Source organism: Brachionichthys hirsutus, chromosome 17 (assembly GCF_040956055.1).
Source record: "Brachionichthys hirsutus isolate HB-005 chromosome 17, CSIRO-AGI_Bhir_v1, whole genome shotgun sequence".
Classification (NCBI taxonomy): domain Eukaryota; kingdom Metazoa; phylum Chordata; class Actinopteri; order Lophiiformes; family Brachionichthyidae; genus Brachionichthys; species Brachionichthys hirsutus.
This window is the reverse complement of record NC_090913.1, coordinates 1428596-1442881: the sequence shown is the minus strand read 5'-3', so window position 1 is coordinate 1442881 and position 14286 is coordinate 1428596. Positions and strand designations below refer to the sequence as shown.

General features: G+C 50.1%; 2 protein-coding genes and 1 long non-coding RNA gene across 3 annotated transcripts; 1 reads left to right on the top strand and 2 right to left on the bottom strand.

Annotated features, from left to right (window-relative positions):
* Positions 1-4829: 4829 nt before the first annotated feature.
* LOC137906347 (uncharacterized) lies at positions 4830-7604 on the bottom strand. Its single transcript, XR_011105896.1, has 3 exons — positions 7546-7604; positions 6463-6520; positions 4830-4865 (listed from the first exon to the last, which is right to left on the bottom strand). It is a non-coding gene; the product is annotated as an uncharacterized lncRNA (long non-coding RNA).
* A 937-nt stretch (positions 7605-8541) lies between these two features.
* Positions 8542-11670, top strand: prdx2 (peroxiredoxin 2). The gene is made up of 6 exons (XM_068751327.1): positions 8542-8653; positions 9601-9721; positions 9901-10054; positions 10521-10643; positions 10895-11025; positions 11373-11670. Exons 2-6 carry the CDS (start codon positions 9619-9621, stop codon positions 11453-11455), a joined length of 594 nt encoding a protein of 197 aa, XP_068607428.1. The 5' UTR covers positions 8542-8653; positions 9601-9618; the 3' UTR covers positions 11456-11670.
* A 667-nt stretch (positions 11671-12337) lies between these two features.
* On the bottom strand, positions 12338-13609 carry LOC137906539 (transcription factor JunB-like). Its single transcript, XM_068750823.1, has one exon. It carries the CDS (start codon positions 13534-13536, stop codon positions 12541-12543), a length of 996 nt encoding a protein of 331 aa, XP_068606924.1. The 5' UTR covers positions 13537-13609; the 3' UTR covers positions 12338-12540.
* Positions 13610-14286: the final 677 nt, after the last annotated feature.

Sequence of the window (14286 nt, the reverse complement as noted above, 5' to 3'; positions counted from 1 at the left end):
GCAACTTTTAACTGTTCCTCCTCCAAGTGAAAATGTCTAGACCTATTCATCAAATGTTCATTAAAGTTCAAGTGTTTGTTCCAGGTGTGTGTGTGCGTGTGTCACAGTCAACTAATCAGATCAGTTTCTTTTAGATTTTCTCTGCCGACATGCGCAGAAGCTAAGATCTTAGAAGTCACCTTCCATTTCTCAGCCACAGAGACAATAACCAAACGAGACATTTTATATTTTAACAAGCTGGAAATGCCGTTTATTTACAACAGAAGATGAATAAGCAGAAAATGAAGAGGATCCAGGATGCAGACGATGAAGGTTCATGGAGGAACCGTCTGCATTATGCTGCAGATTAAGAATGTTCTAACTTTTACTGCATGTCATTCCTCATCCTTTTTAATCATCACGACACAAATCACAGACTAACAGACAGCACGGCTAAATACAAGACATTTTACAGAATTAATTTTTAAAAACAAATATAAAAAGTATGCGAGTAGCCGTTACACCGTGATGCTTTGATTTTAAAACATTACTGATTGTTTTTTTATGGAAACAGAATCTTTGCAGATTTCAATTTAAAGGTTCAGACATTTCCGTATCAAAGGAAAGAAGAACGCCACAGTGATGTGATGACATCATCAGGCTACTCACAACAGAGGAGGTCGCTGCCGAGTATCATTCAGTACATTCAACACAGAGACAGGATGATTAGCAGGTTAATGCAGTGAGCACCACGTGATCATGATAGTGGGATTTACCTGAGTGCAGAACTGAGCAGTGTTTCCTTTACGTGGCTCGCTGGTGCCCTCTGTAGGACAAACAGGGAACATACAACTTGCATTTTTCTGTTAATCGTCTCATGAGAAGTGGTCAACGCGTGACTTCTTCTGCTCTAGATGCTGATGCTGCATTTAGAAAGCACGACTTTGCGTCATCCCAGTTAGCCCTTGCAGGTTACACGGCGACCGGCTGGACCAGCGCTGCCGCCGGCGCCGCGGGCGGAGAGGCTTTGCCTTTGTAGCCCAGCGACATGATGTGTTTCTGGAGGTGTCTGATCCATCGCTCCTGAACCGACAGAGGTCCGTGGAACTCCTCCTCGCAGAACCTAAACCGCGGGACAGGAAGATAGACAATGTATTCTTCACTGAACGCTAACGCGGCTCTTTCGTGTGCTTCCGAGACCGACCTGCATTTGAGGGAGTAGATTTTGCCCACCAGTTTGACCAGTGGTGTCAGCGGGGGCTTGGGCAGCATAGCAGGGATGCTGCCTGCCCGCGACGGCTGCTGGAAGCTGGCGTCCTGGTTTCCCTCACGTGAAGGCACTGCGTGTTTGGGTAGATGCACCCCTGAAACGAAACCAGCACTGGAGCGAGGTGCAGAAAAAGGAAGTGCTTGTACTCGCCTTATCAGCAGTGCTTCTCAATTATTTTCTGTCGCGCCCCCCCTAGGAAGAAAAAAACATTTTGCGCGCCCCCCCCCCGAAATTGTATCCTTATTAACTTACAAATAAATATGAAAAAGAAAGAAATATAGATCAACTTACAACAAAGAATAACTTTATTACCATTTTTTTTAGTCTGCAACAGAAAATGAGGAAGTCAAGTCTTTCTTCTTCCCCCACCGTAGATTGTTTACAACCGTTCTTCTTCTGATAATCCTCCCTGCGCACACTCTGACAATCAGGGAGCCACTGCCAACTACTGGAGTGGATGTGCAATTACACTTTAATCTCGTAAGGCAAAAAAACATTTTCTCCGCGGTCACAGGCCACTGCGGTCACAGAACCACTGCCTTATCAGTAAGAGGATGTCCGTTTCTATCGCTCACCTTTTGGAGAGCGCACGTGGGGGTTGGCGTGGGCCGCAGCAGACCGCGAGTGGCCTTGCGACTGCCTGAACGAGGCGGCGCCGAAGCCCTCCCTGCGCACCTTGTGCTCCAAATGCTTCAGGCTGGCGGCGGACACAGAATCGGAGTCTGTGGACATCGAGGGCGAGGCAGCGGCCCGCTGGGAATGGACCAGAGCGCCACGTTAGCATTGAATCCATACGTTGTTTCTGCGCTTTAGAACCGCACCATTCACCTTTTTGATGTAAAGGTCTCCCGTACGATAGCGCTGGGTTATTGCCGCCACCTTGACCGGGTCCCTTCGGATCAACTCGCTGAGGAGCTCGATGGGCGACGTCGCGCCGTCCGCCTTCCACTCGATGATTCCCAGCTGTCGGAGGTGCGCCCGGGCGTGGCTGGCCAGGGCTTTGCGGTTCTCAAAATCAAAACCGCAAAGCTCACAGGAGGAGTCTGATGAAAAGAAAGACGGGAGATTTCTAATCACAGATCCCCAGCGTCAAACAGGGTCTGTGATGCATTCGCGCCGGTTAGAGAGCGCCATCCAGAGGCAGTTAAACTCACCGTCGCCCCTTTGGTGGATTGAAGGTAAAATACGGACGTTAACTGGACAGCGGCGTGACGGCGCGTCGAGGAGAAGTTTCCTACGCTAAGCGTAGAACGAACTGAGGCAGCGCCGCCGTAACACACAAACACTAAAGTGCTGCAGCCGGGCCGACCCGCTCCAACCATCACCTTCCACTGGTAACTCGTACGGCACCGGGACATGAAGGAACGACTCCAGTGTCCATTTTATTAAAGAAACCACGGAGACGATGGTCTTACCGCCGTGTGGACCGCCGCTCTTGGCCGGAGGGGATTTGTCCTTCATAGAATAATCCAGAGGCGAGCTGCAGGGCTGAGGAGCGGCGTCCGATGACTGGCTGTCCAAGGACCTCCTGGAGCTTTGAGGGGTCCACGTGGTTTGTCCCGACGACCCAGAGTCTTTCCTGCCTTCTGCACCCTGACTCATGACCTCTTCGAGGAGATCGATTGGCGACGTTTTGATCGACCACGTGAGGCCGAGCTGGCGCAAATGGGCGCGGGCGTGGCACGACAGGGCTTTACGGGTGTCAAACAGCTGGCCGCAGAAATCGCAGAGTACCGTCGGTGGCGGCTGGCCGTCTGTGGAAGAGACGGAAAGACACGGCTGAAAGCGCTATTCTGCTAACCGCCTTTAAACGGTCGCTTCCCTGCTCACCGGCCTTCGCAGGCTTTAAAGACGCAGACGCAGCAGGCGACTTCTTCACCGGGGAGGCGTTGGCGCTGGATCCGCTGTGTTGGACGGACACCTCCATCTCCTCCAGCTCTGGCTTGGGCTTCCTGTGGAAGGGGTCCACCGCTAGCCGGAAGCCTTTCTTAGCCTTTGGGGCCTTGCTACCCAGGATTTGAGGAGTAAACTTTTCAGGGCTTGGGTTGAGGGAAGGCGAGGGAAAGGAGGTCCACGGCGGGGGCGGAGCTGGAGAGTGGGCCCGGGCTGTGGGAGACGGTCCTGCTGATGAACTGGCCGTGCCCTTTAGTTTGGACCGGTGCAGGGGTTCTAGCACGCCACTGCGAACCAGCTCTTGGACTGTTTCGATAGCAGACGTCTTCCCCAGCAGGTCGGTCACCCCAAGCTGATTCAGGTGAGAGCGGGCGTGGCTGCCCAGGCCTTTTCGATTCTCAAACTCCTCTCCGCACAAAATACAGGTGCAGTCCATCGATGTTTTAGACCGCTTGCTAGGAGGGGCTGCCGGTGAAGAGGACAGACTGGAGGGACGTTTGGAGGAGGACCCCGGAGGACTTTTAGAGGTGATCTCTTCCGGTAGCTTATCACCAATGGGCTTAAGCTCCTCCTCCTGCATGATCTGGTAGAGATGATCGATTGGGCTGCCCTTGATCTCCCCGTCAGGGATTCCAATTTGGCGTAGATGGGCCCGAGCATGGCTGGACAGGCCTTTGCGTGTCTCGTACCAGCAGCCACAAAGTTGGCAAACGTGGACATCATCATTAGTGTCTAAAGAAAACAGAGAGTAAAGAGAAATCAGGCACAGTTAGGTCCGTCGGCTACTAACGGTTCAGCTAATACCACAGAAGACTCGTCTCACATACAGCTACTCCACTCAGGGCGTTCAACAAAACGTTCAAGCTATCTTTCTTTTGGGAAAAGACGTCTCGCCTCTCAATCAAGAAGCTTCTTCAGTTCTGAAAGGCTGGAGAGGAGGAGCTCCACATATTTCATCTTGTGGGAGTCGAAGGAGTCAAGTCGTGATTAGCGTCGTTGAAGGCTAGTCAGGGACTAGCCTGAAGGTCGTTCAGGCTAGTCAGGCACATGGGATTTAAGCTGCCTGGGGAGGGAACCCAGAATCGGATTCTATGTGGATTAAAGTAGTGCGAAGATTTGTCTGTCAATTTGAAGCGGCTGTACTGCAACAGAGGAGGAGAAACTTCTCCTTCTTCAATAAAGAGCTCTAACATGACCAGCGTGACCGAGAAAAACCACAGACACATCTTTCAAAGGTTAATTAAAAGGTCAGTCATACCTAAGGTGATGGGGGCGTCTGTTTCGAGCGGCGCCCAAAGAGGCTTAGTCGGAGTTTGGTGGCCATCACTTGTTCTAAACGCAACCAGCCTCAGACCAGACGGAGACGACGGGGGGAACGAGACGGCTGACTCTTTGGTTCTGGATGGACATCCCTGATAATCCACCTTCTGCGGACTTGTCAGAGATTTGCTCCCTGCTTTGTAGGAGGCGCCGTCCTCCGGTTCTAAGGATGTGCTGGCCTCCTGCTGGGATGCCTTTTTGACAGAGCTCGGCCCAGCTTTCAAATCGGGGAGGGAGCCATCCCTCTCTTTGATGAGCTGGTAGAGGAGGCCAATGGGAGCCCCGCTGCTCTCTGACAGAGTCACCCCGAGCTGCCTTAGGTGGAGGCGGGCGTGGCTGGAGAGCCCTTTCCGTGTCTCAAAGTACGTTCCACAGACCTCGCACATGACGGGCTGTGGGGTTGCTGCGAGGAGACCCAGAAGGGAGTTTGTCATCAGACATTTTATTGGAGAATGAATGCAATTCAAAAATTGATTCATTGAGAGGCAAGTTTTATAGAACCAACCAATTCATAAGGTAATATTCTGGCTTATTTATGCTTGTTAATATACAAGTACTACCCGAGTTACCACCTGCACGACGTACGACCGGTACCGGTCCGTGAGACATTTGTGATGCGTTACTCAAAAGAATTTAACCCCAAACTAGCAAAATGAGTAAAAAGACGAACGTCTTTTAGAGCTTCTTTACTAAAGGAGAAAAGAAGACGACGACCTCCAAGAAAAGACAAATCAGAAGTCAGACTTAAAACATGGTTGATCAACAGGTGACTCGTGCACAAGGTCCTCTCTGCATGAATGAGGCCACGAAGCCTTCAAAACTGCTTCAACACAGAGTCCAAGAACCCCGGATTCAAAGAGGAGAACCCCGGATTCAAAGAGGAGAACCCCGGATTCAAAGAGGAGAACCCCGGATTCAAAGACGAGAACCCCGGATTCAAAGACGAGAACCCCGGATTCAAAGACGAGAACCCCGGATTCAAAGACGAGAACCCCGGATTCAAAGACGAGAACCCCGGATTCAAAGAGGAGAACCCCGGATTCAAAGACGAGAACCCCGGATTAAAAGAGGAGAACCCCGGATTCAAAGACGAGAACCCCGGATTCAAAGACGAGAGCCCCGGATTCAAAGACGAGAATGTGAACGTGAAGGACAGAAGCAATTATTGAGACCACAACTATAACAAATATGTTATCGTTGGTGTAATAACCCTTTAATAGTTATTACACGTTGTGGGGCAGCACAACTAACACGACTAACAAAGTGCCGTCGCTTTACAGCAAGGAGGTCCCGGGTTCGAATCGCCGTGGAGTTTGAATTTTCTCCCCGTGTCTGCAAAATATGCACTTTAGGTGAATTGACTACCCCAAATAGTCCCCAGTATACGAGTGTGTGTGTGTGTGTGTGCGTGTGTGTGTGTGTGGTTGAGATAGACTCGATCGACTCTGGTGAAAATGGGCAGATGACTCGTTATAAGTGCATAATGTAAGGTTTAGTGTTTATATTTATATACATTCCTCTTTTTATTGTATCCCCCCCCCCCTCCGTGGCAAGAAGGCCGGGACCGCTGATGTACAGTCATGCATGTCCCTCATGTCGGCCATTTTGTTGTCGTCCGACTTCCGATCTCGGCCGTAACTCCGATAGTACCTGCATATTTCTCTAGTGCGCCGTTCTCACTGGATTGTCGGTAGCTCCAAATATACAAGCACAAACACGCAAAGGTTGTTTGACCTTTGAGTCTTTGGTTTCACATTGGAAATGTTCATCCACTTTCTAGGAATTGAGGCTTCTCATTCTCAGGCATTACGAGCCTGAGAAAAGTATTGCACATAAAAACCAAATATATATGCAAGTTAGAAGCCGTGTGGAATAGTTTTCTCTTTTGAAGCGATGGCAAATGAAAAACAATCAGCAGGCCAGGACTGCACGTCAGGCTCTTGTAACGACAGAAGAGAAGCAGAGAAATATTGTGCGATAGATTTATTCACATCCGTTACCTTCTGAATCCATGACTGCTGAAGCGGGTTTGCTCCGAGGGGCGGCAGCGTCGACGTCCTGCGGAGGACACAAGCAGAACAGGCTGATCAGTCCAAATACCCTGAATATCAGGTCGTCATGGCTTCCAAACTAACAATAATAAGACAAATCTATCAATCACAACTCGCTTGTTGCTTTTTTACGTTAAACCGGGTGTTGTTTGATCAGCTGACGGCTGCAGTGATTTTGGTGACATGAAAGTGAAGCTATTGAACATCCGTGCAGCGTCTCTTCGCTTGGCACTCGTCCGGCAGCCGGCTGGACGGAGACGCCGATGTTATCGCTGCAGTTTGAACGGCAGCTCCGTCCGGTCAAACTGAGCTTGCAGCACATTGTCTGCCCACAACGATGGGAAAGAAGCATCGTTTTCATTTAGAAAACGTATCACCAGCGAGTCATTGATGCCGGAAGTCTTCCCAACTTTAGCGAACTCTATGTTGGTACCTGCTGACGGTGCTGGGTTGATAAATGTCCCTCGTCTGTCCGGATGGGCCGTTCTTTAACCCTTTCTTCACGGCGGTCGGAGGACAGTCCGAAGGTGGGGGGACCGAAGACAGACGGAACGACGTCCGGCTTTAGTTTGTTGGTCCGGCGGGTCACCAGCCTGCCCGACTCAAAGGACTTCTTCTCTATGTAGTCTTCCTCCAGAAAATGCTCGCTGCATATCCGGGACTCGGTGTTCGCTGGAGGTCTGTCTCTGTTCAGCGCTGCCAGCCAGCGCCGCAGGTTTGCTCTCCGTTTCAGGGGCAGTGTATGAAAATGGACGGTTTTCTCGCTTCCTTTAACGCCGTAAAACTCGTTCCCACATCCGGAAACAAGGCAGCGCTGCCTTCCTCCTCCCTTTCTGCCGTCCTGTTGCTCCTCTTTGCCCATCTTTACCCAGCGACCTCCCTGCCTTTCATTGTTTCCGCCGCCATATCGGTCGAATTTACGGATCCTACTATGGGGATGCCACGACCCGCCCATCTGCGCCTCTGATTGGCTTACGGCTGATACGCTTCCGCGAACATCAACCAATCACGAGCCCTCCTGAGTATACGTACCTATCCAGCGAGCCAATACGAGACTTGTGCCTTCTCTGTAGTAGGACTCGAAATTTAGCCAAAGACCATTGACGTGACAGGAAAGATGGCTGCGCCCCTGAAATAAAATATAGATTAGATCGTCAGTTCAATCATCGTTGATTAGAGTGGAAATCCATTTTGCGATCAAATCCACACTTTTATAAACGAACTCCGAGTTTACAGCTGCAGATTACGGAAACAAGCACGTTGAGAAAACTTCCCCTTTTGAGAAGTTTTACTAAAGTATCCCGTAAAGCAAAATAAATAAATCAAATAAATATTAAACTGTGACTGAAACGTTCCATGAATCACAGCTACAAAAATAACACTAAAGGCCCGTGTGTTTGTTTTGCTGTGGAAGCATGCTAACTAAGCTAGCTCAGCTTACATTTGTCAGAGCAGCGATGTCCGACACGTCCTGCGTCCTCGACCGGAAACTACAACTATCGATTACACGGCGGCTCGTTAAAGGAAGCCTCAATGCGTTGATCAGATTACACGACAGCCGACACGAACACGTTCCTCTCATTGCTCCGTCTGACGAAAGTGACGCTTTTTTAATTTTTTTTATAAACTTTATTAACAGCCTGTTACCATGCAAAACGCGTGTCTTCGATACATTTATATATTGCTGGTAATTTGTCTGAATAAAATGTTAACCAGAATAAAATACTTTCACTCTTTAATTTAAAATGACTAACAGAGCTTTCCCCCCATCACATAATCTATTAACAAAAAACGCAGATGCGTTTTATATTTATATTTTTATATTAATCACAAGTTTACATCTTCTTTAACGCGGGCCTCGACTGATCCAGTATGACTTTCTTATTTAAGTTGTTTTGCATGTTCAATTTTGGCAAATTCTTACACCGGATGCCATTCCTGGCGCAAGCCTCTGCATTTATCCGGGCTTCTGTCTTTACGCACGTCTTTTATTTTGAAGGGAGTTAGTTTAACTTCCGGGGGCAGTCTCTGTTTCCGCCTATATCTACAAAGAGCTATCCTCACAAACACAAAGCAGTACTCTTCTGCTGCAGACAGCGTACTTGAGCAGAAGCGTTCTCCGGGCCTCAGGTGCGGTCAGGTGAGTCTGGACGAACGTGTTTAACTACGTTTGAGTCAGTCCACGTCTCCGGAGGTGACGTCATGCACGACTCGAGCGGGAGTGTCGCTTGTTTAGCCGGTAGCAGTAGGACAACAAAGAAGCCGCTTCACGGCGTTAAGCTAGCTTTATGCTAGCTTTATGCTAGCTTTATGCTAGCCGGACTGAGCCGCTCAGCGCCTCACATGCTTCTATCTTGGGTTCTGCTTCTATCTGGGGGTTCTGCTTCTATCTGGGGTTCTGCTTCTATCTGGGGTTCTGCTTCTATCTGGGGGTTCTGCTTCTATCTGGGGGTTCTGCTTCTATCTGGGGGTTCTGCTTCTATCTGGGGTTCTGCTTCTATCTGGGGGTTCTGCTTCTATCTGGGGGTTCTGCTTCTATCTGGGGGTTCTGCTTCTATCTGGGGTTCTGCTTCTATCTGGGGGTTCTGCTTCTATCTGGAGGTTCTGCTTCTATCTGGGGTTCTGCTTCTATCTGGGGGTTCTGCTTCTTGCAGCAGGGACTTCATCTGAACTTTGCTACACGCTGCATTCATTTTCTTGAATCGTCGTTGCTTATAATTATTGGCTTTGTCCTGGTCTTCTCCATTATTATGGCAGACATTTGTCTGTTTTGATATAATTATTACTATCCTGCTAACATGCAGCTGAATTATGGATATCAGGGTTACATAAGCGTCTTAAACGGCCTTTTGTTCCTGTTTATGTGAACATGTCTTGCATGTGATTTTACTTGAACAAGCTCTACAGCGCCGACGAGCAAGCCAGGATTTCTGGTTAAGCTTCAGTAAGCATGTGTTTAGGTTTAGGTGAAATGCCGGAGGGTTTTGCTGCTGGGCTCGCAACTCAGGCTCCACCCAGCTCAACCCAGTTCCTGATGCTGCTTGAGCATAAGGAATGTTCCAGTAATATTAAAGTCTTATTTCTCAGTCGTTTGCCAACTTCAACATGTCTGCTGGGAATGCTAAGATTGGTCATCCTGCCCCGGAGTTCAGCGCTACGGCTGTGGTTGACGGACAATTCAAGGATATCAAACTGTCAGACTACAAAGGTAACACTCTTATTTGAATTCATGTGCTACTTTAATAGTTGCAATCCAGAATAGAAAGCCTTTATTGTCATTGCGTAGTGGTTACACAACGAGATCCAGCTGTGTATATGTGGCTCCACACATTTTTGGGACATATCTAAAGTGTGTGTGCCCCGTTTTCTTCCTTGCTTGCTTTTCAGGGAAGTATTTGGTTCTCTTCTTCTACCCCCTGGACTTCACTTTTGTCTGTCCAACGGAGATTGTGGCTTTCAGCGATCGGGCGGAAGAATTCCGCGGTATCGGCTGTGAGGTTATCGGCTGCTCGGTAGATTCTCACTTCAGCCACTTGGCCTGGTGAGAAAATGTCACATTCATTTTGGCGCTTGGTTGGTGAGTCGTATAGAAAATTAGCAAATAATAATACTGGAATCAAAACTTGGTTTGATTTATGATTTTGTAATATTTTGTCAGACGTTGAAGGTGAGTTGTTCCTAATTTCCCTGTTCAGAGCGAGAATAAGCGGATCTGAAATGGCACCACCCAAGCTTATCAGTCACTTGGCCTCGTCTGCATGTTTGTGATAATCTCAGTCTGGACGTATTGAGACGATATTGAGACGTCTCGTCTCAGAATTGCGTTTTGAAGCGATAAGAATTAGCGTGACCCGTTTGTGTGTTGGTTTTTGGCGCCTGTGGGTTGCCAGTCTACGTATAGGAGTCGAACCCGGTACTTTCTCGCTGTGGCGACGGCGCTAACCTCTCTGTCACCGTGCCGCCATGCTAATGCTCTTTTTGTTCATTATGCCATTCTTATTTTGCAGGACGAACACACCAAGGAAACAGGGAGGTCTTGGTGACATGAGGATCCCCCTCGTGGCAGACCTCACCAAAGCCATCTCCAAAGACTACGGCGTTCTGAAGGAGGAGGACGGCGTTGCATTCAGGTCAGACTCTTTTTACAGAGAGGAAGACTCTCCTCCACTCCACCTTGCCTTCGGTTGGACAAACTGGTGGTGCCCGACATCGCCCCAGGCTTTAGTAGCGCGTTTTCGTTCAGCAAGAAGAAATGGTTTGACATGGAACACAATTGCCATGGCAACGGTGTTTAATGTGATGGTTTCCAAAAGGTGCTCCTGTGATGGCGAAGGATGTAAAACAGTCTTGTGTGACACTAAAACCTGTCCGCACCTCGCAGGGGTCTATTCGTGATCGACGACAAGGGCATCCTGAGGCAGATCACCATCAACGACTTGCCTGTGGGGCGCTCCGTGGACGAAACGCTCCGTCTGGTCCAGGCCTTCCAGTTTACTGACACGAATGGAGAAGGTGAGCAAAATGGCTTGAAATTCCTCCACTTTGTTCTCCTGGCATTCTCGATAGAAACCTTTTTCGTGCAGTAACTTGCAGCTGATGCATTAATCGTGTCTGTGGCCTCGGCTCCTAAATGAGCGACGGCTAAATGATGTCCACAGAAACGCCCCATTTTTACATTCTGTGTAGTTTTAGATTTGTTGCTCTGAACCATACAGTTTGTAGCCGCTCTTGTTTAGGAAACCCCTTTTGAATACTTTCACCCACGTTTTAAGCATGTCGACATAACTTTGATTAGTTTACTGTCCCTCGTTTTTTCACGCGTGCTCTTTTTGGATGTCGTGGCTTGTGTTCCTCCCCAGTGTGCCCTGCTAACTGGAAACCCGGGAGCAACACCATCGTCCCCGATGTGGAGAAAAGCAAGGCCTTTTTCTCCAAGCAGTGATGCTGCTGTTACCGAGTCCCAAACTGTAGCACTTGCTTCAAAGGTCTCCCTCTGGAACGGAATGTCATGTAAACTGAACATGAACTCGTTGTTACGCATATTTATATGTCCGGCATATACACTCTGAGGCAACCTCATAGTCTCAAGCACTGAAAGTACAATTGTTTGCAGTAAGGAGTCATCTGTTACCGTCTTTATTAAAACATTGGGGACAATTCTGAGTGTTTGTTTTTGTTGATGGATCCATATTATTCTTCCCGTCACCGCTAGGTGGAGCCATACATCTTCAGCTATTGCACATCTGTTAGACTTGGAACAATCGTCCATGTGAACGCATCCCTTTATCACCAGGGGGTTCAGATTCTCGACTAAAACTGGGGCTAGTCACTGTTTAAAAAAAAAAAAAAAGCTTTCCTGATCTGGACGTAATCTCATTTCTGGTGTCTGTGTGCGTCACACATTCACGCGGCTTCCAGGCAGAGATCCTTGTCAGGATAAATTCTCACCCATCTGTGCTCTCGTTGTTTTGGTGGAACATTTAGAAATTTTCCCTGAACCACATTCCACGAGACTCGTCTTGAGAAACTGAAAACAGACCGGGTGAAGTCCCCAAACTCTCCGTTTCATTTACGCACAGTGGTGTGAACGGGAGCGCGCCGCGCTCTCTGACGGGCAATGTGGGAGGGAGTTCCCGGAAACACCCTCGGTGTGTGCAATCAAATCTGACCATATATAGATTGGCGTATGTGCGTCATTACGGAAATAATCCGACACCGGGTCGCCGTTAATCCGCTGCCGCGACTCATCTAAACTACTGATCAGAGATCAGACAAAACGCCATCCTTCTTAAAACATTATCAATAAACAACACGTTTCTCGGGTTCATAAGATTTACTGAAATATATACTGTACAAGTAAAAAAAAAAAAAAACAGGTTCAACCTGACAAATAACTTACATGAGAATAAACCACAAATGTAAACACGACACTTTAAATAACTTGTCCGAAATGCCCGGAGCGTGTTAGTCGTGGTTCCTATAGAAACCAGTGATCTTTGGATCAGTGCCGACCCGGTCCAGAGTTCTTCAGAACGACTTGACTTTGGGCGCCAGCATCAGCTGGCAGCCGCCGCTCACGTGCGTCATGACCTTGTGCTTGAGCTGGGCCACCTGGTCCCGCAGAAGGGACGCCGTGCTGGACAGTCCAGCGTTGTCCGTTTTCAGCACCTTCACCTTGTCCTCCAGGCGCGAGATGCGCTCCAGTTTGCGCCTCCGACACTTGGAGGCTGCCAGCCGGTTCCTCAGCCGCTTGCGCTCCGACTTGATCCGCTCCTGGTTCTCCATGTCCAGCGGGGACATCGGCGGAGAGCCGCTGTCGCTGGAGTGCATGTCCGGAACCGTCTGGGGCTCCTCTTTCAAGCCGCCGTAGCGCTGCGCCTGGACGCCCACCCCGACCAGGGACTGCTGGAAGTGGTGAGAGCCGTGCGCAAGCCCCTGGGCGTGCTGGTGGTACTGGTGGTGCGGCAGGTAGCTGATGGTGCCGGAGGGGTAGCTCGGCGTGGGGTTCGTGGAGCAGCCGCTCAGGTTGGTGTACTCGAGCGGTTCCGACTGGATGGTGGTACCGAACACGGACGCCGGAGCCGCGCAGGGGATGCCGCCCGCCCCGATGGACACGTTGGGGGGCGCCATCTGGTTCATCTTGTGCAGGTCGTCCAGCGCTTTCACGAAGCCGTCGGCGAAGCCCTCCTGCTCCTCGGTGATGCCGCGGCTGTAGAGGTAGTGCGCGGGCGCGTGCGCGGGCGTCGGCGTCGTGATGACCCCGGTGCTGTTCTGGATGATCAGGCGCTCCAGCTCAGGAGAGGCGAGTTTCAGGGAGCCCCCGTCCGCCGCCCCGGCCGGGCAGAAATCACCGGCGGCGCGCAGCTGCTGACTCCGGACGTTTGAGCTCCGATACGAATGATCGGCGAAGTTCAAGTTCATATTCTGCTTGAGCAGTTTGTAGTCTGGCAGAGCAGCGCCTGGGTGGCCATAAGCAGAGAGAAACGAGTCGTCATAAAAAGGCTGTTCCATCATTGTGGACATATTTCAAATAAGACAGTCAAATACAAGAGCGCGCCTCAGGGACGCGCGTCGGACACCGAGGCGTCAGCGTCCCAAAACGGCTCAAGCTCCGGTAGCAAGTCCCGTCGGAGCTACGGTTATACTGAAGATCAGATCTACCGAAAGCCAAGCAGAAGCTCCAGCGCGGCGGCGCGGCGGCGCGGCGGACACCGGCGCGTCGGTTTGTACCTTTAGTCGGATTCAAAGCGGAGTCCAGAGACTAACTCCGGTGTTTTCATTCCACGCGTGACTCGCTGTGGGTTTGAACTCCACATCTGCTTCCTCTACCGTGACTAACGCTGCTTGAGCGCCGCTGAATTTATATGACGTCCGTTTCAGCCAAAGTGCTGATTGGCTGTTTCCTCCGCGGTCACCGCCTCCGGCTTCAGGCGCGCCTCGACGTTGTTGGCTTGTGGAACGACTCAACCAGGGAAAGGCAAACAAATAAATAATTATCGTTAATTAACTTAAGTGTAATTTATTATTTAGTCACTTTAAATGTCCCACAGCTCACATGGCGGGCCCCACCTGGACCACTGTGCTTTTATCCCATGTGTGATCCAGAACGACACGGGCCCGTCCATATTTGGGTATCCTGGCGCACCAGTTCCTCCCTAACAGGAGCGGGAAGTCGATCCCACCGAGGCGCGCTCCAAGACTGGACGAGGGCGGCGCACTGCGCGCTCCTACGCGCTCCCGCCCGCAGGCAGGGAGAGGATGGTAGGGTGGCGT